This window comes from Ochotona princeps, chromosome 17 (assembly GCF_030435755.1).
Source record: "Ochotona princeps isolate mOchPri1 chromosome 17, mOchPri1.hap1, whole genome shotgun sequence".
In the NCBI taxonomy this organism is placed as follows: domain Eukaryota; kingdom Metazoa; phylum Chordata; class Mammalia; order Lagomorpha; family Ochotonidae; genus Ochotona; species Ochotona princeps.
In genome coordinates, this window is record NC_080848.1 from 49,591,828 (window position 1) to 49,615,798 (window position 23,971).

Here is a 23,971-nt window from a genome sequence, read left to right on the forward strand (position 1 = left end):
AGCCCAGGAGAAAGGCTTCCTGATGCTGTCGTCCATGCAAATGCGCCACTCTTTTGCCTTACTATCTTTCCCAACTTCCCACTTCTGTTGACTTTCAAAAATCTATGCTGTTCTGCGCTGAGTGTGAATGGTACGGCGACCAAAACGACACGAGGGGTGTCTGCCATATCCCTGTGCACCGGAATGTTCCATCTCTCCCCTGCTCTCGACTGTAGCTTTCTGCCAATGCCCACTCTGAGTTGCCCATGTGGTGACTGGCTCCAGGCTTCAGCCTGGCTTAGCCTTAGCTGTTGTGGGCATTTGGCGATCAAACCAGCAGACGGAAGATCCTTCTCTGCCTTGCCTGTCTCTCTTGCTTGTCATCTTCAAATGTAAGCAAGTCAAAACATAAATAAAATTAATGTTATTTTATGTATACAATGATGTGTTGATGGAAACACATCATGGGATAATTACAGCAAGGTAATTAACATAGCCATTAGCCGATTTAGTTTTTTTTTTTTTTTGTGGTAAGGCATTTGAAATTTAGACTGATCATAGCTAATAAAAATTCATTACAGATTTCATAATAACCACTGTTGGCTTTCAGTGTCATTTCTGTCGCTTCATTTTCCTCTGGGAACTCACCTTCTTGACTGAAGCCAATATAAACATGCGTACTGAGATGCCCTAAGATTGGAAACTAATTGAGAAAAAAGAAATCCCCAGCCAGTAAGCACAAAGCAACTCCATAGCAAGACTTGGATATGTCATTTGTACTTCCTTAAATATTTATATTTTTGAAGGAAGGATAGTGGTTTTCTGAGGAAGCTACTCTGAAGGAATGTTCGAGGGCAGCACACGTCTTTCTTGGTTGCTTTGTCACCATCAGGGGATTTCTGGAAGCAGACTGAAAGGAAGGTCCCAGTGACACCAGACAAGAACTAGCTGAGGTAGGGCCACCAGGGGCACCTGTATTCAATATGTGAATGCCCGGCTTCAGTCCTGAGGCTCCTCTTCCAACCTGAGCTTCCTGCCAGCTCAAGTACCTGAGCCATTCCATATGGGAGCCCTGGCTTGCATTCTAAGCTCCTGGCTTTGGCCTGGTCCAGCCCCAGGTGTTGTAGGCATTTGGGGAGTGAATCAGCAGATTCGGGAAGCGAATTGCTGCCTTGGAAATAATAAGAATTTTTAAAAATAAAACAGGTTTTGGCAGTGTGTTCTTTCCACTGCCAGCTGAATAGCTGATAGGTCCAGCAAGGATGAAATAAGTCAAAAAGGCCAATTTCCTAAAAACTAGACCACTTAATCCTTTATTATCTCCTACTTATAACAGAGACATGAGCTATGCAAGTACCTTTTGGCTCTAAGAACAACAATACAGATGACAAATGGCAAAGTCTGGCTTTAATTCTGGGAAACGTGGAGGGAGGGGGAAGAGCTGGATAAGAGAAGTTGGGGTGCTGCCCCAATGGGTGCAGCAGCCAAGGGAGGTAGGAATGGCCACCAGATGTTTCAGCTGGCAAGAGAGGCTGGGGCCGGTACTTGACACAGCAGTGAAGACCTAGCCTGGAATGTCCACAGTTCATACCAAAGTGCCCAGGTTACAGTTCTGATTCGGTTTTTGATCCCAGCTTGCTAATGGCAGCCTGGGGAAGAGCAGGTGACGGCCGAGTGGCTGGATCCCTGTCACCCAGGTGGGAGATCTGACTCAAATTCTGGACTACTGGCTTTGGCCAGTCCTGACTGTTGCAGGAAGATATTTAGTGGAGAGAACCAGAAGAAGGAAGAAAAAAGAAGAATCTATCTTGGTCTTTCTGCCTTGTAAATTATAAAGGTAAGAAGGAATGGAGGGGGAGCAAGGAGAGGAGAAAGGCTGAGAAGGAAGGAAGGAGGAAGAGGGAGAGTGGACAGAGGGGGAGAGTGGACAGAGGGAGAGTGGACAGAGGGGGAGAGTGGACAGAGGGAGAGTGGACAGGGGGAGAGTGGACAGAGGGGGAGAGTGGACAGAGGGAGAGTGGACAGGGGGAGAGTGAACAGGGGGAGAGTGGACAGAGGGAGAGTGGACAGGGGGAGAGTGAACAGGGGGAGAGTGAACAGGGGGAGAGTGAACAGGGGGAGAGTGGACAGAGGGAGAGTGGACAGAGGGAGAGTGGACAGAGGGGAGAGTGGACAGGGGGAGAGTGGACAGGGGGAGAGTGGACGGGGAGAGTGGACAGAGGGGGAGAGTGGACAGAGGGGGAGAGTGGACAGAGGGGGAGAGTGGACAGAGGGGAGAGTAGACAGAGGGGAGAGTGGACAGGGAGAGAGTGGACAGGGGGAGAGAGTGGACAGAGGGAGAGTGGACAGAGGTGAGAGTAGACAGAGGGGAGAGTGGACAGAGGGGAGAGTGGACAGAGGGAGAGTGGACAGAGGGAGAGTGGACAGAGGGAGAGTGGACAGAGGGGGAGCGGACAGAGGGAGAGTGGACAGAGGGGGAGAGTGAACAGAGAGTAGACAGAGGGGGAGAGTGGACAGAGGGAGAGTGGACAGAGGGGGAGAGTAGACAGAGGGGGAGAATGGACAGAGGGGGAGAGTGCACAGAGGGAGAGTGGACAGAGGGAGAGAGTGGACAGAGGGAGAGTGGACAGAGGGGGAGAGTGGACAGAGGGGGAGAGTGGACAGAGGGGGAGAGTGGACAGAGGGAGAGTGTGGACAGAGGGAGAGTGGACAGAGGGGGAGAGTGGACAGAGGGGGAGAGTGGACAGAGAGAGTGGACAGAGGGGGAGTGTGGACAGAGGGGGAGTGTGGACAGAGCGGGAGAGTGGACAGAGGGGGAGAGTGGACAGAAAGAGAGTGGACAGAGGGGGAGTGTGGACAGAGGGGGAGAGTGGACAGAGGAAGAGAGTGGACAGAGGGGGAGAGTGGACAGAGGGGGAGAGTGGACAGAGGGGGAGAGTGGACAGAGGGGAGAGTAGACAGAGGGGAGAGTGGACAGGGAGAGAGTGGACAGGGGGAGAGAGTGGACAGAGGGAGAGTGGACAGAGGGAGAGTGGACAGAGGTGAGAGTAGACAGAGGGGAGAGTGGACAGGGAGAGTGGACAGAGGGAGAGTGGACAGAGGGAGAGTGGACAGAGGGAGAGTGGACAGAGGGGGAGCGGACAGAGGGGGAGCGGACAGAGGGGGAGAGTGAACAGAGAGTAGACAGAGGGGGAGAGTGGACAGAGGGAGAGTGGACAGAGGGGGAGAGTAGACAGAGGGGGAGAGTGGACAGAGGAAGAGAGTGGACAGAGGGGGAGAGTGGACAGAGAGAGAGTGGACAGAGGGGGAGAGTGGACAGAGAGAGAGTGGACAGAGGGGGAGAGGGAAGGGGAAAAGAGGGAGAGAAAAGAAGGCAAAGAGGGAGGTTGAACAGGAAGGAGAGAGGGAAAGAGGCAGGCTAGAAATTTTCAGGTTTCCTCTCCTGATGTAACATGGCAACAGATTCAACAATTTTGTTTTAACATCTGGTAGGCCAGCAGCGCATAGATCAAACAAGGTAACTCCTCAGGTTCTCTTAGGCTCTCAGACCACAAAGCTTCAAAGAAGAGGGAAAAAGTAGAGCATCTATCCTCATCTTGAGAATCAAGGACCTCATCACTAGATGTTTTCTCAATTTTTTTTCCTGTTCATCTGTAGGCATCGCTGTATGATAGAAGCAAAACTGAAGATCAAATTGTTCTTAGAAAAAAGTCAGCAACAGAATAAAGGATTCACTGCCACCTGGATAATGCGACCATAGCAAAATGGATTTTCAAAGACGATGGGGAGTCCAGGAATGCTTGCTTCCTTGCTTTGCACATTGCATATATACTCCTGCCTCCTTCTACTGGCCTGGTGTGGCCAGTTTTCTGTGCAGCAGGTGCATGCACCCCGTTTCAGGAGACGGCAGTTTCTGCAGGAATCTCTCCACTTTAGGGAAGAGTTCTATAGTAAGGTGGCATCACAAAGGGAACCTGGTTGTGCCCCTGACACATCAGCCCCTGGGTGTCAGTCATCTTTGAAGCCATCTGGTAGTTCTCCTGAGTATTCATCAGCCTAAGGGACAGTCCCCCTCATGGCTGTGTGCTGAGCAGGTGTCAGGGTCTAGGGTGCTTTTGGAGTGCAAGGAGCCCAGACCTGTCTGGTGGCAATCTGGGCATGATGATGCAAGGTGGTATTCCTTGGTGCTAATTTGGCTTCAACCTTTCTGTTACTGGAAGGAGGTCCATGGAGGCTGAAGAGATGGCTTGGTCACTTTGATAAACTCATTATACGGTTATCTGACCGGGTTAAATCTCAGGGTGAGCAACCTTAAAAAGCAATACCACCCCGTGCTTGCCTCTCTAGCAAACGTTGGCACAGGTCTCAGTTACCTCCTAGGGGGTCTGGATCAGCCCCTCGTGGGTTGCGGTGAGCATGTCATTGGGTTCTGACAGAGGGGAATTGCCCCCACTCAGGACTGAGCTCAACCGCAGGTGAGGTCTTCATCCACCTCTGAGCAAAGCACACTCCAGGATCTGTTCTTTCCAGTCTCAAAATTTGTGTTCTGTGTGTTGCACTGCTCTTTGTAAAACAGTTGTTCATGTGAAAGGCAGAGCTACAGAGCGAGAGAAAGAGAGAGAAAGAGAGAGAAAGAGAAAGAGAGAGAGAGAGAAAGAGAGAGAAAGAGAGAAAGAGAGAAAGAGAGAGAGAGAGAGAGAGAGAGAGAGACTGACATCTTGTTAACTGTCCAAATGGTTATACTGTCCAGGGCCGGACCAGGCTGCAGCTAGGAGTTTCATCCCGGTCTCTTATACGGGTGCAGGGGCCCACTGACTTGGCCCGGCTTCTGCTACTTTCCCGAGGTCATTAGGGTCATCAGCAGGGAGCTGGCTAGGACTTGAACTGGTGCCTACGTGACACGCCAGCACGGCAGGGGATGGCTTCAGCTGCTATATCACAATGCCAGCCCCCATGTTCATAATTTTCATAGAGTAGTAACTGTCATTCAGTGTTACGCACTTGAGCATGTTATTGATTGTGTCTGTGATAAAAATCCATCAAGTGATTCTATTTTTTGATTGGCTAAGGAGAAATATGAGCACTCACAAATTAAATGTCTTTTGGTTCACATGATATAAATAAATCTGGTAGGGGAAGTTGTTTTAAATTTTTCAGTATAAACAGAGTAAAGATATTAACATATTTGGATCAGGGTTTGGGGGCCAAGTAAACCTTATTATTTTTAGATATTTAAAATCATAAGAATATGACTTTAGCAGGGGAAGGTATGGTAAAGTGTTCACTGCTTTGTATATATAAAACACAACAGCTTAGCTTCCAGAGGGTTTTTTAATTTTTTACAATAAACTGACTTCAATGAACTACGCTTACGTAATACTTCAGCTTGTCAAATGGCCTAATTACTGAAAACACACTGAGTACATGCAAAAGAGATGCTTCTAAATATCAACTCATGAACTCTTGGCGGCTTAAATTCTGCAACAAGCGTTTGGGCCTCTCAATAAATATGCTTTCATGAGTTATGGACACATGCCAGTTCATATCGCTCCACAGGTTTCCACTAGACGTCTTGAGTAACAAACAATCTGAATCAAGATATGGTCACTGAAATGGGGGAGTTGGGTGGGGAAAAAAAAACATGAGAAAGTAAGACACGTTTTTGATAACAGAAGCTACAGGCTACGAAACCTGTATTAAGAGGCAAAGAGAATAATTTTTGCCTTAAAGCAAAATGACTGGTATTCTGCGAGAGAAAAAGGTAAATTAAACGATAAATGGCAAGACAATGTAAGAAGATTGTAGAAGGTTTGTGGAAGAGGAGTCTTGTGTGACATTAAGGTGGCGAAATTACAAAGGAGTTATTTATGTCATATTCTAGAAAGTGAACATTAGTATCCAAGGTACAGTGCAATACAACTAGAATTTGGTCCCCTGTGTTAAAACAACAAAGTTTCTTAAAATTTCGATAGGCTGTTAAAGCTTCTAAAATACAGGTAAAACGTTGTTGAATGTTTTTGGTCTCTAATTTTGAAGCCTTAAAAAAAAAAGCTTTTTTGATCTATCTTCTGAGCTTCTGCTTTTAACAGTTCCAGCTTAACTAGTGGCTGTGAACTTCTTATTTCACTCTTACAAACTCTCTTCTCAGGTTCTGTTATGATTTAGAACTAAAAATGTTTACATCAGAAATCTAAGATGGGGGCCAGCGTTACAGCTCATAGGAACACTGGTTTCAGTCCCAGCTGCTCCACTTCTGATCCAGCTCCCTGTTATTACGCCTGGGAAAGAAGCAGAGGACGGTTGAAGTATCTGGGTCCTTGGTATTCACATCAGAGACAGGGCTGGAGCTCTAGGCTCCTGGTTTCAGGCTGACCCAGCCACTGTGCTCACCTGGGCAATGAACTGTGGATGAAAGCTCTCTTCCTCTGTTTATTCCTCTTTCTCTGTATCCTCTTCTGTCTTTCACATAAGTAAAAATAAATCTTTTTCTTTAAAAAAAATATTTATTTATTTTTATTGCAAAGTCAGATATACAGAGAGGAGGAGAGACAGAGAGGAAGATCTTCCGTCCGATCATCTACTCCCCAAGTGACTGCAATGGCCAGAGCTGAGTCGATTCGAAGCCAGGAGCCTCTTCCAGGTCTCTCACATGCGTGCAGCGTCCCAAGGCTTTGGGATGTCCTCTATCTACTGCCTTCCCAAGCCACAAGCAGGGAGCTGGACAAGAAGTAGGGCTGCTGGGACTAGAACTGGCAGCCATATGGGATCCTGGAGCATACAGCAGGATAACTTGATTCTTCTTTTTGTGATATGAGTTTTCCTCGTAATTAAAAGGAAAAAAAATCGTACCATTTATCCATTAATACAATATAGTGATTCTCTTGTTCTCTGGGATCACAAAGCTATCATGCCATTTCATCTCTCTGCTCAGAGGCCATCTTCAATGTCTGCCGAGCTGACTCTGCCAAGAAAGGCTGCTTCTTGGGAGCTATTCCCACTTCAGCAGCAGGTGAGATGAGCTTTCCCCCCCAACACAGCATTTGGCTAGCTTAGTTACCCCACTCCTTTGCAGCCAAGGCTTTGGGACTCTTCTGATCAAGAAAGGCCAGCTGGGAGATTGGTAGAAGCCCTGCTGTACCCCTTGCAGAGCTTGGCTCTTGAGTTTGCTCCTGGTCACAGCCAACATGACTTGCCCTCCCTCCTAATGACAGGCCACTGTCTTCTCCTACACTGACGTAATGGTCCTCATGAGTTGGGATAAATCTTTGAAACCACCCCACTCTTTCCCTTTCTATACTGGCTTTCACTGCACAGTATTTAACATTCTTTTCTCACAGGAAAACAGAAAACTTCAGCTTAGTCTCCTGGAATAGCTGAAATTCTGTTTCCTTTCCACCAGATGTTTCTACTAATTTTTTCATGGTCCTGTTTTAGTTTACATAAAACACACACACACACACACACACACATTTTTAGGTTTCTCCCAGTAGCCTTTTCAAAGTTTCACTTTCATTATTATATTAAGATTTGTATGTTTATTTGAAAGGCAGAGTTACAGAGAAAAACAAAAACACAGATTTTTTCCATCCACTGATTCACTCTCCAACTGGCAGCAACAGCCAGGGCTGGACCATGCCAAAGCCAGAAGCCAAGAGTACGAGTCTGGTCTCCAATGCGGGTACAGAGCACGTGGGCCATCTTCTGCTGCCTTTCCAGGTGCAATAGCAGGGAGCTGGATTCGAAGCAGAGCAGCTGAGAATCAAACTGGTGCCCATATGGGATGCTGATGTTACAGAATGCAGCTTTACTGGCTATGTCACAACACAGGCTCTGAGATTTTTTTTTAATTATTATTATTTTCCTGCAAAGAGTGTAACTGATTTTTTTGGTTTTGGTGAAAAGTCCCTTTCCCTCCAGTAACTCTTTTAGAGTATCCCATTTCTTCCAATGCTTCATTTCTGAATTAAGTGGCTGGGGCTCTTTCAAGTTCTGAGGCAGCCACCACTGAATCCAACACTCTGAGAATCATCCTGAAGGGCTCTCATGGTTGCTATCTTTTCCCTGCAGTGATGTTTTCAGTTCTTCAGATCCTTGGCGGAGGGGGTTAGTGGGCTCATCCAGTGGAACCATTTCTTCCCCTTAAGAGACTCTTCTGCAAATGATGGCTGGGGTGAGGATCCTGGTACATCCCGCTGTCCTAAGAGACAATCTTTGGTGTAGAAAACTGCCCTAGGCTCTCCTTGGTTGGGCTAATTTCTGCTCCATTTTTTTTCCAAGTCTGACCTTATTTCCTTTATAACTGCAGATCAAGTCAGTTGCATCCAGCTCTAGTTTAAAATCATTTTCGCTTTCAATTTCACACTGTGTGTGAAGCCATGTAACACCACCGTGAAGTCCAGTGACTCCGGGCTGCACATCCTATGGCCAGGATGTGGCTTCCCAATCTTCCATTTCCTTCGATGAATCACATGCTAGTAAGGAGCTCCTCCAACGGGTGACTAGTTCCACCTCGAATCTCATCACCAGCTCTGGAGAGAACGGCCAGCGATGCCTGACATCTCTAAGCTAACATAGCTATTTCAATGTCTCTCTTGACAGTGACGGGACAAATTCTTCACTGTTTCTCTAAAAATAGTGGTGATCACTGCTTTTCCGATGTAAAGGACAGCTGTGTCTATTTAAATGTTCCCACTGTGATTCTGTGAGAGCTGCATCCCACAATGGCCATGTCCACAACTAGGTAAAAACCTCTTTGCAGAGAGCTATTTTCCCAAGCCTTCTCATTCCCTTTCCCAGGCCTGGGCTCTCAGTGGTAGCCCCACAAGAACTGTCTGTTTAGTGTAAACAGATGCAGCCATCTGAGAATCCAACCCTCCACTTTCAACTCTAAGTTGGAGACCCTGGCATTTACCAATCCGAACAATCAGTTCAGTTAAATACATTCCCCCCTTCCCCCACAGATGCCAACTCCTATACCAGTTATTTTTATTCCTTTTGTTTTCTGGCTTTGAGTACTTTTCAGACCTTTTGCTTCTATTTTCTGTACCCTGAAAGTTATTTGAAAAATAGGACCCTGTTTGAATGTCTTGCTTTTCCCCAGCAGGTGAGCTTTGGTTTGTTTCGCCGAGGCTTGCAAATCCTTAGCTTCCTCGCCTTTTGCTGAGAAGAGCCAGATACAGGTGACCCTCATGCATCCAGGCTGGAATCTGCAAACATCCTTTTCTTCTGTCTTCTCTTGCAGAGACACGAGCAGTTAGTGGCATCACGTTCTGGTTTTGATCTTCAGTCATCTATTAAGGTTTTCCTTCTGTCTCACGATGACTTCTGATGCGGTTTGGCTGAGACATCTCACCTAGGGTCATAGCAGCATGCAGCGTTCTGGATCAGCTAAAGGGACAGTGCCACTCTGCTAGTCCCAGAGCCGTCCAGTTCTTTCTCATCATTCCTGCGTCCTTTCATGGATGCCAGATTTGTTTTTTACTTTTCTCAGAATCATTTGTTATATATATTTTTCTCCCCCTTACAGTTTGAGTGTGTCTGATTCTTCAAGAAGCTCTGAGCTTCAAGTATTTCCATAAAAACTTCCTTGGTTGCTGCTCTTCTCAACCAGAAGACAGATCCTTGAGTTTCCTGACAGGCATCATCCCCCGGCTCATTTCAATTCCCATTTCTGAGTCTTCCCCTTGACTGAATTTCATCAAGTACCGGTGTTCCGGCTACCCAGGCCAGATGCCTGGCAGTTCTTTGATGGGTAGTTTGCTCATCCTTGCATGTTTCTTCCAAGGACCCTGTGCTGGCAGGGACAGAATCTGGCTGTCAATCATCCTTCTTCCCTTGTGGGAGTCTCTGTACAGCACAGTTTTCTTCCTGAGTCATCTGATGAACAGATTCTTCCAGCTGATGTCTTCCATCTTCCTAAGCAAAAACATACACTATTTTTTTTCCGACTCAAAGATCCAAAGTAACTTTTGCTCAATGATCAGTCATTCTTCTTCAATGATGCGAGGGCGTTCCTGTTCTTTTGCCTCCAAGTCCTGTCTCAGGTGACTTAACTCTGAATCGGCACTCCTGCCTCCGCAGCTCTCTGCTGTGAAGCATCTCACACTGACTGTTCAATTTCAAAGGGGACAGTTGTGGAGTAGGGGTGGGGAGAAGCGAGCATTGCGCTGCAGCAGGTTAAGTCACTGACCCGCAATGCCAACATCCCACATCATTTCAAATCCTGGCTGCACCATCTTTGATCCACTTTTCTGTGAATGCCCCTGGGAGAGCATCGGAAGATGACTTTGAATGTTTGGGTCCCCAATATCCATGTGGGAAACCTGGATGGAGTCCCAGGAACTTGGCTTCAATCTGGTCCTCCTCCAGTCATCTGGGGAGTGAACCAACAAATGGAAAACATCATCTTCTCTCTCTCATTCTTTCAAATATACATATGTATGTGTATATATACAAATAAGTATGCATATTTTATATATATATAAAATGACACATATGAGTTGTGTGCTTGTTTCAGAAGCAAATATGCTAACATTGAAACAATAGAAAAATGACAGTTGACATTTTCTTGGTGAGATAGCTTTTTTTAAAGGTTGGACTTGCTTTTGAGGTGTCTGTTTCTTCTCAGTGAGAATTAGACTGGCTTAGGCCACTCAGTGTAGTGTCTCCATGTTCAGCATCCGACAATGCCGGTTGTGGCTGCTACATTTCCTCCTCCATCGTCTCTCACAGGATCATTCCTTTTCAGGTCACAACACTGCAGCTTCAAACAGGCACATTCAGCTTGTCCGGTCCACCTGTTCCTGAGTTCTGGCTCTTGTTTCAAAGCATTCTCTTCATTTGCTGCACAAGCCAATGTTTGTTCTGACCTTCCATTCAATGCTCAAGTGCTCCGATAGTTTTGGTAGAGCCTACTTTTTCAGCTTGCTATGGTTTTTCAGCTCTTCATTTTCAGAGATTTAGTCACTCCCGTTCTCGAGCCGTCTTGTTGTAGCATTCTTTCTAAATCTTCGAATCCTTTCCAAACTTGCTTACATGTCCACAGCTCAATTGTCAACTGTTTTGTGAACCTCCCGTAGTTTACTGACAGTTGAAGCCTTTGCTCATCATGCTGCTGATTTCTTTCTTTTTTTTTTTTAAAGATTTATTTATTTTATTACAAAGTCAGATATACACAGAGGAGGAGAGACAGAGAGGAAGATCTTCCGGCCGATGTTTCACTCCCCAAGTGAGCCACAACGGGTCGGTGCGCGCCGATCCGAAGCCGGGAACCTGGAACCTCTTCTGGGTTTTCCCATGTGGGTGCAGGGTCCCAAAGCCTTGGGCCATCCTCAACTGCCTTTCCAGGCCACAAGCAGGGAGCTGGATGGGAAGTGGAGCTGCCAGGATTAGAACCGGCGCCCATATGGGATCCCAGGGCGTTCAAGGCGAGGACTTTAGCCACTAGGCCACACCGCCGGGCCCGCTGCTGATTTCTATTCGAGTTCCTTGATGGTATTTTGTAGTTTTTGGATTGCACTGGCATCAAAGTCAGCTGTTCCTTCTACTTTTCTTTTTATTTAAGATGCATTTATCTGAAACGCAGAGCGATAGACAGGGAGAGTTTTGTTTCTTCTGGATCACTCCCCTAAAGACTCCAACAGCTAGGAGTGGGTCAGGCTGAAGCCAGGAGCCCAGAGCTCCAACCTGGACTCTCACGTGTGTGGCAAAGTGGCTCAAGTATTTGAGCCATCATCTTCAACTTTTCCAGGCAAACATTTAGGGAGCTACGTGAGAAAATGGAGCAACCAGCCCACCCTTAAGTAGTTAGGTTCCTGGGAAATCTAGCCTGCATGGGAGCTGGCCTGCCAAGCCAACCCTCTGACTTCTGTAGGCATTCGGAGAGGTAAATCAAAAGATGGAAATATTTTTTTCTTCTCAAATTGAAAAAAAAAAAAAAAACTTGAGCAAATTAGAAAAGAAATATTCTACCCAAAGGTATTTCTAAAATCTAAGCTGAAATAACAGATCGCGATGATTAAGACTTGCCGGATCATTCTTACGAAGGTTTGATCTATGTAAATCATACGGTAGACTGATATCTATCAGAACTGTGGCACGGGGGATTGAGTCACAGCCTACAACGATGGCATCCTCTACAAGTGCCAGTTACAGTCCTGCATGTCCCCCTTCCAATCCAGAGCCAGTCTAACGTGCTCAGGAAAGCACTTAAAGATGACCCAAATCCTCGGGCCCCTGCACGCACGTGGGAGATTCAGACAAAGCTCCTGGCACCTGCCTTGCCCAGTCTGGACCATTTGGGAAGTGTATCAGTGCATAGAAGATGTCTCTCTGTTCTCTCTGCAACTCCGCCTTTCAAATAATTAGTCATTTAAAAAAAAATACCTCCAACATCAAGTTGAGTGAAATAAACCATATATAGAAACACAAATTCTGCATGGTCTCTCTTATATATGGAAGCTATAAATTTAAAAATTATAAAAGCCGAACCCCCCCCCCAAACCCCTCAAAAATGTAAAGCAAATTGTTCACTGCTGTTTGTTTTTTCTTTACAAATAAAATATAAAACATCACAGCTAAAATTAATACCTCAGATGAATATATATCTTCACTATAGATTAAGAAATCAAGTTACAACTGTCATCTGGTTCATGTTGCTTGAAGAAAAAAGGCAACTAACCAATAGAAAAGTGCTAAAAAAAATACACAGCGACTATGAATACTACATGGATTTTTATAGCACTGGGAATCTGAATTCCACTTTTTAAAAACCTCAAATTATACCATACGGATATGTGTACAAATGTTTTCATTGTAATATACACACATATATTACAATTAAAACACTTACCCCCAAATGTTTTCTTTACTTGCCCTATGTCTTTTTTTTTTCTCTGAATTCTGTACCTTAGTCAATATCATGAAACTTTACAAGCACACAGCTTTTCTCTCCCTATAAGAAACTGCAGTCCCAACATGCTGACTTTGAAATTATTTGAAATTGGGCCCGGCGGCGTGGTCTAGCGGCTAAAGTCCTCGCCTTGAAAGCCCCGGGATCCCATATGGGCGCCGGTTCTAATCCCGGCGGCTCCACTTCCCATCCAGCTCCCTGCTTGTGGCCTGGGAAAGCAGTTGAGGACAGCCCAATGCTTTGGGACACTGCACCCGCGTGGGAGACCCGGAAGAGGTTCCTGGTTCCCGGCATCGGATCGGCGCGCACCGGCCCGTTGCGGCTCACTTGGGGAGTGAATCATCGGACGGAAGATCTTCCTCTCTGTCTCTCCTCCTCTGTGTATATCTGGCTGTAATAAAATGAATAAATCTTTAAAAAAAAAAAAAAAATTATTTGAAATTGACTCCTCCACCTGCCCTGCCCCCAACCCCAAACAGTTCCCTAGGGAAACAGTACTAAAAGCTCCCAAGAAATGTAGAAACAATCACAGTTTCGGAGAAGTCGTGGGATTAGCACAATTTGAGGGTTTGACAACTTCTCCAGCCATCTGCTCTGCTCCCTCGGAGAAGGCACAGGGAACCTGGACGCTGTCCAAGCAGGGCAGACCCATGACATCTTCCCACCAAAGCAGCTCAAGTGCCACCATAGTCCCTGGGGAAAGAGGGTCCTGGGAGCAGGAGCCTGGGACATGAAGACGAGACACACGTTTTAATGAGGTCTGGACGGGAGAGAAGGATGAGAAACAAAAATTTGGAATTTCAGGGAGCGAGTCCAGAAGACCATGGCGATTCACTTCAGGGCAACAGGAAGTACAGCAGGGTTTTATTTGGAAGGCAAACAGAGGAGTTTCCTTACTGGGGCCCTGTTCCATCTGTCTTCTCGGGTACTGGCAGCCTTCTTTTTCTGAGTTCTGGCCTTCCTTCCACACATGGCCTATTGTGGTCCAAAAGGGGGCTGCCTTTTACTGTATGATATTGACAGAGAGTGGCACAGCCAAGGGCCCCTGACGTAGGCCAAGCTGTGGTCATCCTTGACCACCTTTGCCCACGGGTGGGTCAAGGTGCTGTGCACACCAGCCAAGTCTAGACACAGGGAGCTCACCCTGGGCAGACACAAGCCCCAGGGACATCCAGAGAGCAGGAAGAAAATGGATTTAAGGAAAAGAGACCTGCGGTGAGAGACACAGAGGTAGCAGATGAGGAACGACCCTCAGCTGATCTGGGAGGGACTTAAAATTGTCATGGTTCCAGAACCCCGTTTCTGGTTATCCACCTGTTCTCTCGTTCCCTGAACTGCCCAGCATCTTTCTCAAGTTGCTCCACCTTACTCCCATTCATTCAACTCCAAAAGAGGCAAGTGAATGAGTGTTCACTTGTGCCCCCAGCACGGCGTGCACAATGGAATAGCGTAGGGCATAATGACAGAAGCTTCTGTTCTTACAGGTCTGGAGGCTGGAGCCCAAGGGTTCACTTCTTTTCGGTGAGACCTCGACTGTTGCCATGCCCCATGCCTTCACCATGGCCTTTCCTCTGAATGTGCACAAAGAGAACAAACTCCTTCTCTCTATGTGGAGTTGGGGTCCTACCCTTATGATCTCATTTAACCTTCATTACCTTCTAGAGACTCCATCTCCAAAAAACAGTCCCACTGGAGAGTGGAGCATCCACAGATATACCTGGCGGGGAGTAATGAACTCTGAAGGACCCAGGGGCAGCTGTTCAACAGAGACAGAATATGGACTGCACTCGGTAGGATTAGCCCAGGAAAACATGAGCCTGACTTGCGGGCAGGAGGAGGGAGTTCTTTCTTTAACCGCTGCCAGGCTAAGCCTATAGCCTATGGCAGAAAAGACATGTCTGTCTCATTCACAATCTTTAATTCAGCATAAATGCTTCTTTGAGCTTACACTTGAATAGGGACACATGTACATACATCACAGCCAATCAAATTTCAAACACTCTAAATCACTCAGCAGCACATCGTGGTATCTGCCAGATGTGTGCTAGAATCCAAAGACCCAGGCTGACGAGACAGAAAAGGATCCTGCCTGCCTCTCTGTGTGTACGCGCTGTTCCACTTCTGGAAGGTGTAGGCCATGATCGACAACTTTGGTCACCACAGGCAGGAAGCTGCGAAGAGAAAGAGGACCTAACAACGTGCCACCACCATCATGCAGACACAGCATAACGTGGGGGTGGGGGTGGGGCTCTGAGCAGCCAACGGCCCCAGAGCAGCACGTGACCCCACTCTCACTGCGCTACCTCGGGAGGCAGCCCTCATGGGGACTGAGTGCAGGTGTAAGCTGTAGGCCCCTCCTTGTTGCTTTCAGCAAGTCTCCCCTCCCCGCCCTACCCACCAGCTAGACAGGTAGATTCAGGCTGGCAATGGCCAGAGAGTGAAGTGGATGGAGAGAGGACCCCTTGGCTGAGAACACCAATTTGGTCCCGTCTCCTAGAACTTACTTCAACAGAGAACCCGGACGCTGAAGCCCTGGTTAGATCTCTCCCCGAGGTAACCATAGCAGAGATGTAAAGCGGGAGTTAGCTGAATCTTAGGAGAGAGTGGGAAGGGACTGCCTGGACAAAAACAATCCCTGCAAAGCAACGGCCCCCTATAAACTCACAAATCCCACCAAGCGCACTGTGCAAAGCCAACAGTGAGATGAAGCAGGTGGATCAGGTTAACCTGAAACGATGTGTTTGGTCTCCGACAACAGACTGTGAAAGATCCAAGTTGAAACTTTCAGAAGCAGAAAAATCGCAATGGGAGAGGCAGACGCTTCCCATGTAGCCCATGACAGCAGAGATGAAAAGTCCCTAAGTCACGGCTCAGAGCTTTCAGCACCTTCCCACCAAACAGTGTCAACACTAAAACCAACACCAGACAAGACACACCATGGGCTGTGGCCCCACTGGCTACTCCAAGAAGACAACGCAAAGACATGGCGGCAGAGATGATGATGGCATGCTTCGATACCGGGCTTCAGCCCTCTGCCCAGGGGCTCTGCTCTGGAACTTGGGCTTTCTTTAGGGAAGCAAGTAGAAGAGACGGGAGCCAAGTCTCTAGTTCCCAGGAGGGAAATCACCCCATACCCCCAGGAGCCTGACAGCCACCTCACCACAGCAATGGGACAATCGGCATTTCTTCAGGAATCTTCCGTGACTCCCAACATGCATGCTTAGGGTGTAAGGATGTGGTCATCACAGACATTAGACAATCCGTACATCCATTCTACTCTCTGGTGCCCCGAGCACACTAAACGGGATAGCTTCTGACTAATTCTGACACTTCTCCCACACCTCCTCATCCTCCTAACAAAGGGAGGGCAGTTTCAGGCTGACAACCTTCCCTACCTAAAGGGGCTTAACACGTATGAATGGCAGCTTTGCTTCTGTTCTGTTTCCCTTAAGACTGTCTAACATTCTTGAAGCAAGGGGCACTGGCTTCCAATGTGTTTGTAAGATGTCCTTTACAAATTTATTTTTGAAAAAAAAATGGTCAACTCTTTCCAAAGGTATACAGCCATAGATATAAAAAATTATTGAACTGAACCGAGGTTTGGAAAGCATAAAAGTTAACCAAACAGATCCTTGCTTCTCCGCTTACTGAATCTACTGGTCTTGCGGGGCTGCCTCACAGCTTTTGTTGATTGAGATACTAAATTCAGGTTCACCAAGTAGTTTTTAAGGTATCAACTTCCTTTTGGCATGCTCATGGGAAGTGGTGTGACACACAGAAACCCATGGCATATTCTCAACAGTCTCCTTAGGTCAACCCACAAACTGTTTCTTTCCAAGCACAAGTGAGGGCAGGGGAGATGAAATGACTTGACCAAGTCCCAGGTCCAGAGAGCTGGGTGCCTACCTGACCCTTTGACTCTCGCTGCAGAGTCAGGTGGACTCTGTATGCTATTATTTTAAGATAGCTAGAGCAAGATGATTAAAATGGGCCCCAGAAGAACCAAACAGTTCCTTTCATATTAATATTCAAAAGCCTGCATGCCTGCCACTTGCACTCACACACTCCTACCAACACACTCCTAGCAAACAAAAAGATACACGCACAGCCACATCCGGTGCCACCTTGTTCTTCGACACTTGCCTGTTAGGCCAGGTTTCCAGTGGATGCAGAGAGGGGTGGAGAAGAGCACTAAGAAGTTACTGCTCTTAGAAGGGTCCCTGGGTTTAGAGGAGGGCTCCAGGAAAGAAAGCAGTGACAACCTTCAATTTCAGGGAAAAGCAAAAATGCCCTGAGAACCAGGAATGCTCCCATCACTGCAGACAGGAGTTGTCATCCAGCCTGCCTCTTGGCACTCACGTCCTGCTTTGTTCACCTTTGTTGCCTCCACCTCGGCCACGCTGGCCTTGGTTCTGTGTCCTGAACACGCCAGGCCTATTCCCACCACAGGGCCTGGGCACCTGCTCTTCTCTCTTCATGGCCAGACCATTGCATGGCCGCGTGTTTCTCACCGTTCAAGTCTCAGACCAAACGACACAACCTAGAAAAGCTTTCTCTCACCCCACTGTTGTTCTTCATCACTCTTTTTAAATGATCCGGTGTTGTTTTTTTGTGGCCAAATGCTGTCTTGTTTGTTGCCTGGTGTCCATCTCTGAAACTCAATGGCAATCATTGAGAGGGCAGGTGCCTGGTTCCATACCCTGACCCCCAGGGCCTGGCACATGGTACATGTTAGGAACAACTTGCGGAATAGAAACACAAAATCCATATAAACCTCCACCTTCACCCACTCTCACATGGCATCTCTGTTCCTTTAAAGAAGAAAGGAATACTAATAAAACTCTACCTGGTTCGTGAAGAATCCATGTCCAGCACCAACTTTGCTAGATGTTTCCTTTGTTTTTGAATATTTGGGATTTCCACCTGTCGTTACAGGAGATAAAAGATACAGTTAAGCTGAAGTTCAGTGTAAATCCTTCAAGAACTCTTATAAGTAGGCTAGAGGCCTCCCAATCCTTCACTTTAGAGGAATCCACTTCCTGCCACAACAACTGATCTACTTCAAGGTATAAATATAGGCAGGAGAAATTGTGTATATTAGGTATACAATTTAACGTTTTGGTATGGATATACCGTGAAAGGCTTAATAACCATTATTTCTTCTGTGTGTGTGTGTGTGTGTGTGTGTGTGTGTGTGTGTGTGTGTGTGTGTGTGTATTTGCAGGAGAGTAAGAACATTTAGGATTTATCCTCTTAGGGTTACACTGTGGCATACTGAGCCAAGCCTCTATCTGTACCACCAGCATCCCATAGTGGTGCCAGGCCGTGTCTAGGCTGCTGCTCTTTTGAGCCCGCTCCCTGCTTATGGCCTGGAAAAGCAGTAAAGTAAGGCTCAAGCCCCTGCACCCAAGTGGGAGACCCGGGAGAAGCTCCTGACTCTTGGTCTCAGACTGGCTCAGTTCCAGCCACTGTCACCTTCCGGGGAATGAACCAGTGGATGGAAGACCTCTCATCTCTCCTCCTCTCTGTTCCTCTGCCTTTCACATCAAAATAATATCTTTTTAAAAATGTACTCTTGGGCCCGGCGGCGTGGCCTAGCGGCTAAAGTCCTCACCTTGAAAGCCCCGGGATCCCATATGGGCGCCGGTTCTAATCCCGGCAGCTCCACTTCCCATCCAGCTCCCTGCTTGTGGCCTGGGAAAGCAGTTGAGGACGGCCCAATGCATTGGGACACTGCACCCGCGTGGGAGACCCGGAAGAGGTTCCTGGTTCCCGGCATCGGATCGGCGCGCATCGGCCCGTTGTGGCTCACTTGGGGAGTGAATCATCGGTCGGAAGATCTTCCTCTCTGTCTCTCCTCCACTCTGTATATCTGGCTGTAATAAAATGAATAAATCTTTAAAGAAAAAAAAAATAAAAAAATAAAAATAAAAATGTACTCTTGGGTGTCTCTCTCTCCCTCCTCTTTTGAGAGGCACCCCACCTCCCAGCTTCCTTTCCGGAGGTGCTTCCCCTTCCCTGCTCACCTGGTCCCTTCGCAAATAAACTTTGGTTTGCAACAGATTCCCGGCTTTTTATTTCTATACCAACCTGAGGAAAGAACCCACTGGGCATTTCTGGTAACATATTTTCCCTGACGCCCAAAGTGGGGCTCAAAAAAAGACACTTAGACGAGAGCCATGAGGCCTGACTCAAACGAGAGAAGACTTCATCAGACAGGATCTCAAAATTCACGAGTGGACTCCCAGACTCCTCTTGGTTGTATCCTTAAAAATTGGGACATATTTGGCTCCCGGATCATGAGCAAAAAGGACTTGGTCTTTTTCTGCATGAAGGCCTGGCCCAAATACTTCCTTGCTAATGGTGAAACTTGGCCTCCCACAGGGAGTCTGAATTGTCATACTATTTCAGAATTGGACAATTATTGTAGACATTGGGGAAGGGGTCTTCAGACTCCAGGTAGCCTTGAACATGCAAACTTTTATGACAACCAGACCAACTTCTGCCATGGCAACTTGGATGACCTGGACCATCTCCAGGGGCCCCTTACCCAAACGACGCCCTGATTCAACAGGAAGCAGCCAGAAGACATCGTCACCTCTTACCCCTACAGAAGTAGGATGTGGCATTTCAAGAGGGGGGTCTGAGACCATCCAGGCCTGCTGAGGTCTTGGCCACACTGTCAGGTGGGTGGCACCAGCATTGCCCACCCATTTTCTAATTAAGAGACCACCAATGGGGAACATCTTACCTGTAGGTTTCCCGCCCAACAAGGAGGGGTCAAGAAAGGCTTAAAATCCCAAGACCCTTCCTCAGACCTTTGGTGTCTCTCTCCCTCCTCTTTGGAGAGGCACCTTTCCGGAGGTGCTTCCCCTTCCTATGCCTTCCCTGCTCACCTGGCACCGTCGCAAATAAACTTTTCTGTTTGCAACAGAAAAAAAAAAAATGTACTCTTGGTTTTTTTTAAAGATTGACTTATTTGTTTGAATGGTAGAGTGAAAGGTGAGAAGCAGAAGTAAGAAAGAGATCTTCCACTTGCTGCTTCATTGCTGGCTCATTTTCCAAGTGGTCACAACAGCTGGGTCTGGGCCAGGACAAAACCAGGAGCTAGGAATTCCAACCTGGTCTCTCGGGTGGGTGGCAGGAGCCCAACACTTGGGCCATCTTTTGTTGCCCTCCCAGGTGCCTTAGCAGGAAGCTGGAGCAGCTGGGAACCGGTATTCTGATATGAGGTATTTGCATCACAGGTGCCAGCTTAACACACTGCACCACGGTGCTGGCTCCTTAAATTTCAAATACATGCTGTAGAATGTTAACTACATCCACACTGTAGTGCATATTGGACCTCCAGAACTTACTCTCCTCACATAAATAAAACTTTGTACCTTTTCAGCAACTTGCAAGTGAAATCCAGTCTCCTTTTCCTCAGCGGCTCTCTGCTCTCTTTGCTAGACACCTGCCAGACCCCTCTTCAACCCCGATCTTCCCAGGGATTCTGTGCTGCCCTACTCACCTGGGCCCACCCTTGCTCCAACCAGCAAAAGCCAGGGCCTCGTCGCATCTCCCTCTCCCCTGCCACAAGAGCCACACACCCAAGGGATAGAGAAAGCCAGCCAAGCCGTCGGGTCTGACCCACAGACCTAATTTCAATCAGACAGCGGCTGGAGGAGCAGCACTGGCCTCGTGGGACCCGGAAAGCTGGGAGGAATACCGCTGGGATGCAGACTAAATATTTATAGCCCTCAAGTCAGACTTCCTCCAGAGCCCATCATGAATCAACATTGCCACCATGTCTTTTACCGGCCGGGAGCTCTTCCATGTTGGTTGCATGCAGCTATTCTTATCATTTTTTTCCTTATTAAAAATGACTTTATTCTAAGGCAGGGTATTTTTTGGGGGGGCGGGGGGGTTCCAGGCCCAGCAAAACTAGGACAGGATGTGATATTTACAAAAGAAAACTGGCCATCACTCGTACTACAATCATGGTGGGCTGCGATGGGAAATGAGAGGAAGGCCCCATGCTCGGTGCAATATATCCTATGCTGTTTGCCGAGCAGGTGCAAGGGACGAGGCTGAATGTCACAGCTTCAGGCAGGAAGAAGGCCACCATCACAGCCCCTCAGGGACCAGCAGGTAACACTGGGGAGTCACCAGGCGGCACATGCAAGCTGCCAACACTAGCCAGGAACGTTTCAGCACAAATGTCAGTCTTGCTCCCGGGTTTGCGTTGGGTTTGGGCCGAGGTTGCAGGGCACCTTAGCAAAAGCAGGTGCACGTCCATGAGTGCTCCTGGCTAGGGATCCCCACCCATAGGAAGGAGGTTGGGCAAGCTAGCGCTGGCTAGTGTTATAGCACCAAATCCAGGATTCTCTCCTGGAATTCTCCACAACGCTAGAATCACCCACCTGCCCCTGCCAAAACAGCCCTTCCGTAGGGGGTACGTGGACATCCAGAAGAAACCAAACACAGGGCTAGAGCAGTGCTGCCCGACACATAAGCCTCTAGCTAGCTTGGTCTTTGAAGGTCTAAATTTAGATGACCACAAGTTAAATTAAACATTGAGTGTTAAGCCACACTACTCATATTTTTAGTGCTCAAAAGCCACATAGGTGAGGGGTCAGCAAACTGAAGACGGAGGCTATCTCTCCATGGCAAGCAGTTTCAGGTCAAAGTGCTGCTTAGGTTTATTTCCCTTCCCTTCCTCCCCCAGGATGTACTTTATTTACTTGAAAGGCAGAGTTATGGAGAGGGATGGGTCCTCCATCCACTTGTGGGTTCACCCCCAAATACCAGTATTGACTGAGTCTACTACTTTCCAGGGTGCATCAGCAGGGAGTTGGCTGGGAAGTGGAGCAGCTAGGACTCAAACCAGCGCCCATGTGGGAAACTGGCATTGCATGTTATGGCTTAACCACCTGTTTAGCTTTTATTAAAGTCAATTAAAGGCATCAGGGAGGGTACCAGTGTCCAAAGCAACTGAAGCCACACTCTCAATCATTTCCTGTTTCCCCCGATAAGATTCCACTATGTGGATGCTAGCAAAACTGTCATGTAGATATTAAGATTGCCTCTTCATCAGCAATTTGAATTTAGTGTCCATTAAGGTCCAAGGAGTAGGGACCAGTATAAACACCAGTTGGGGCCAGGCGCAATGGCTCAATAGTTAAATCCTCACCTTGCAAGTGTTGGGATCCCACAAGGGTGTTGGTTCGGATCCCGGCTGCTCCACTTCCCTTCCAGCTCCCTGCTTGTGGTCATGGAAAGCAATGGAGGATGGCCTAAAGCCTTAGGACCCTATTACCACACAGAAGACCAAGAAGCAGCTCTTGGTTCTTGGCATCAGATTGGTTCAGCTCCAGCCATGGCAGCCACTTGGGGAGTGAACAAGTGGGTGGAAGATCTTTCTGTCTCTCTGTAAGTCTGACCTGCCTTTCCAATGAAAACAAATAAATAAATCAATCTTAGAGAATAAAAAGCGGAAAAGGGCAAAAGCCCTTAGAGAGCCTCAGGACCATGGGTCCCCAGTGAACCTGGTAGGGAGGGGCTGCTGTGAATTTCCAGGAAGACTTGAGATGGGTGGGTGAGAAAAGGCAGAGATAATTGCAGTCTACACAAGATTGGGGAAGGAGGTAACGCGGTCCGCTTTGTATCTATCCAGTGGCATCACATCCAGCACGAGGGATCAGGGTGCCACACGTGCATTCCTGAACTATGTGGCAGAAATAATTCCTGATGAAAATCAATGTGGTGGGGGGAAGGGCTGGTTGGGTGATGCAGTCGGTTCAACCACGGCTTGTGATGCCAGCAGCCCATATCAGAGTGCCAAGGCGAATGCCAGTCGCTCCATTTCTGGTGCAGCTTCCTGCTAATGTGCTTGGGGAGGTAGCAGTTGACAGCTCAAGTACTTGGGCTCCTGTCACCCATTTTGGAGACCTGCGTGGGAGTTCCAGGGTCTCTTGGCTTTAACCTGGCCCTGCCCTGGCCGTTGCAGTCATCTGGGGAGTGAACCAATAAATGGAAGATCTGTCTCTCTTGCTCCACTCTTCAAATAAACTAATCAAACAAACAAATCCATTTCTTTTTTAAACAAAGGGGAACAATGCCAGGTAACAAGATGAGGCAGGGAGACAATGACTAAGGGTAGAAGCAGCAGAAATGACGGGGGATTCCTCTTCCAATCCCGGAGTCCTGGCCTCATTATCACATCTTACCTCTGCCAGCAGAAACAGGGGCTCAATCACGTCTCTCTCAACTTGCAGTTCAAAGTGGATCAGTTCCTGCGCCAGCCTGTCCTCCGTCTCCCCACAGAGCTTCAGCATCTTCCTGCAGCCCGAGGGGGACAGAATCACAGTGAACAGCCTCAGAGACGAGCACTGGCCCGAGTGTGGCTCTCATCACCACTCACTCAGCAAATCTTCCCAGCTTGGGGCCAATACGCTGGTGGGGTCCCGGCTACTTATCATTACTTTTGTCACGCTCTTCCTGCGCCTAACTGTATAAATAAAACTTTGTCGCGGGGATAAAGTACACATCGGAGCCAGGACTGTGAATTCAGAACATCCCCCCAGTGGGTAAAGAGGGGACTACTGGACATGCAGACTCAGACTTACTGCCACACAGAATTCCACTCTATGAATACGCCACCATTTCATAAGCTTTCTGCATAGCAAGAGCGCCTGGCTATTACAGGCAGGGCGTTGGTGCAGTCTCTCGGTAGGTGCAAGACTCCCAACATGCGAAGGAGCAATCCCACTGCTCCTCACCCGCGCCCACCCTGGTTACTCAGGGATATATCTGAGTTTCTTCCAGTGATCATCATCTTGTCCTGGCTCTCAATCTGCATCAAGGGAAGGACTTTGTTTCAGGGAGATATGGAATGGGTTTGAGGCCTCCACGTGCTCTGGCTTACTCAGCTCAGGGCTCCTTGTCCCAGAAGGCCTTTGCACCGTCCCTAGCTAACATTCCAGCAGGGTCTACGTGCAGGATTTCTTTAAATATTGACGTGCGGGCCTGTGAACACACAGCAGATGCTCTCTGCTGAGAACGTCAACTCCGCGGTTATGGTTTTCCCTTTCTTTTCCA

General features: G+C 47.7%; 1 protein-coding gene across 4 annotated transcripts in view; it reads right to left on the minus strand.

Moving 5' to 3' along the window:
* ARHGAP44 (Rho GTPase activating protein 44) overlaps positions 1-23,971 on the minus strand; it is a 138,849-nt gene that overhangs the window by 39,289 nt on the left and 75,589 nt on the right. For 2 of the 4 annotated variants that reach the window (XM_058676156.1, XM_058676157.1), the window contains exons 5-6: positions 23,101-23,212; positions 17,736-17,812 (exon numbers count right to left, since the gene is read on the minus strand). In XM_058676156.1, coding sequence (XP_058532139.1) covers positions 17,736-17,812; positions 23,101-23,212 — 189 coding nt within the window. Of the gene's footprint in view, positions 1-14,371; positions 14,480-17,735; positions 17,813-23,100; positions 23,213-23,971 lie in introns of those variants that run through there. The other 2 variants (XM_058676161.1, XM_058676159.1) reach the window with 2 other exon arrangements.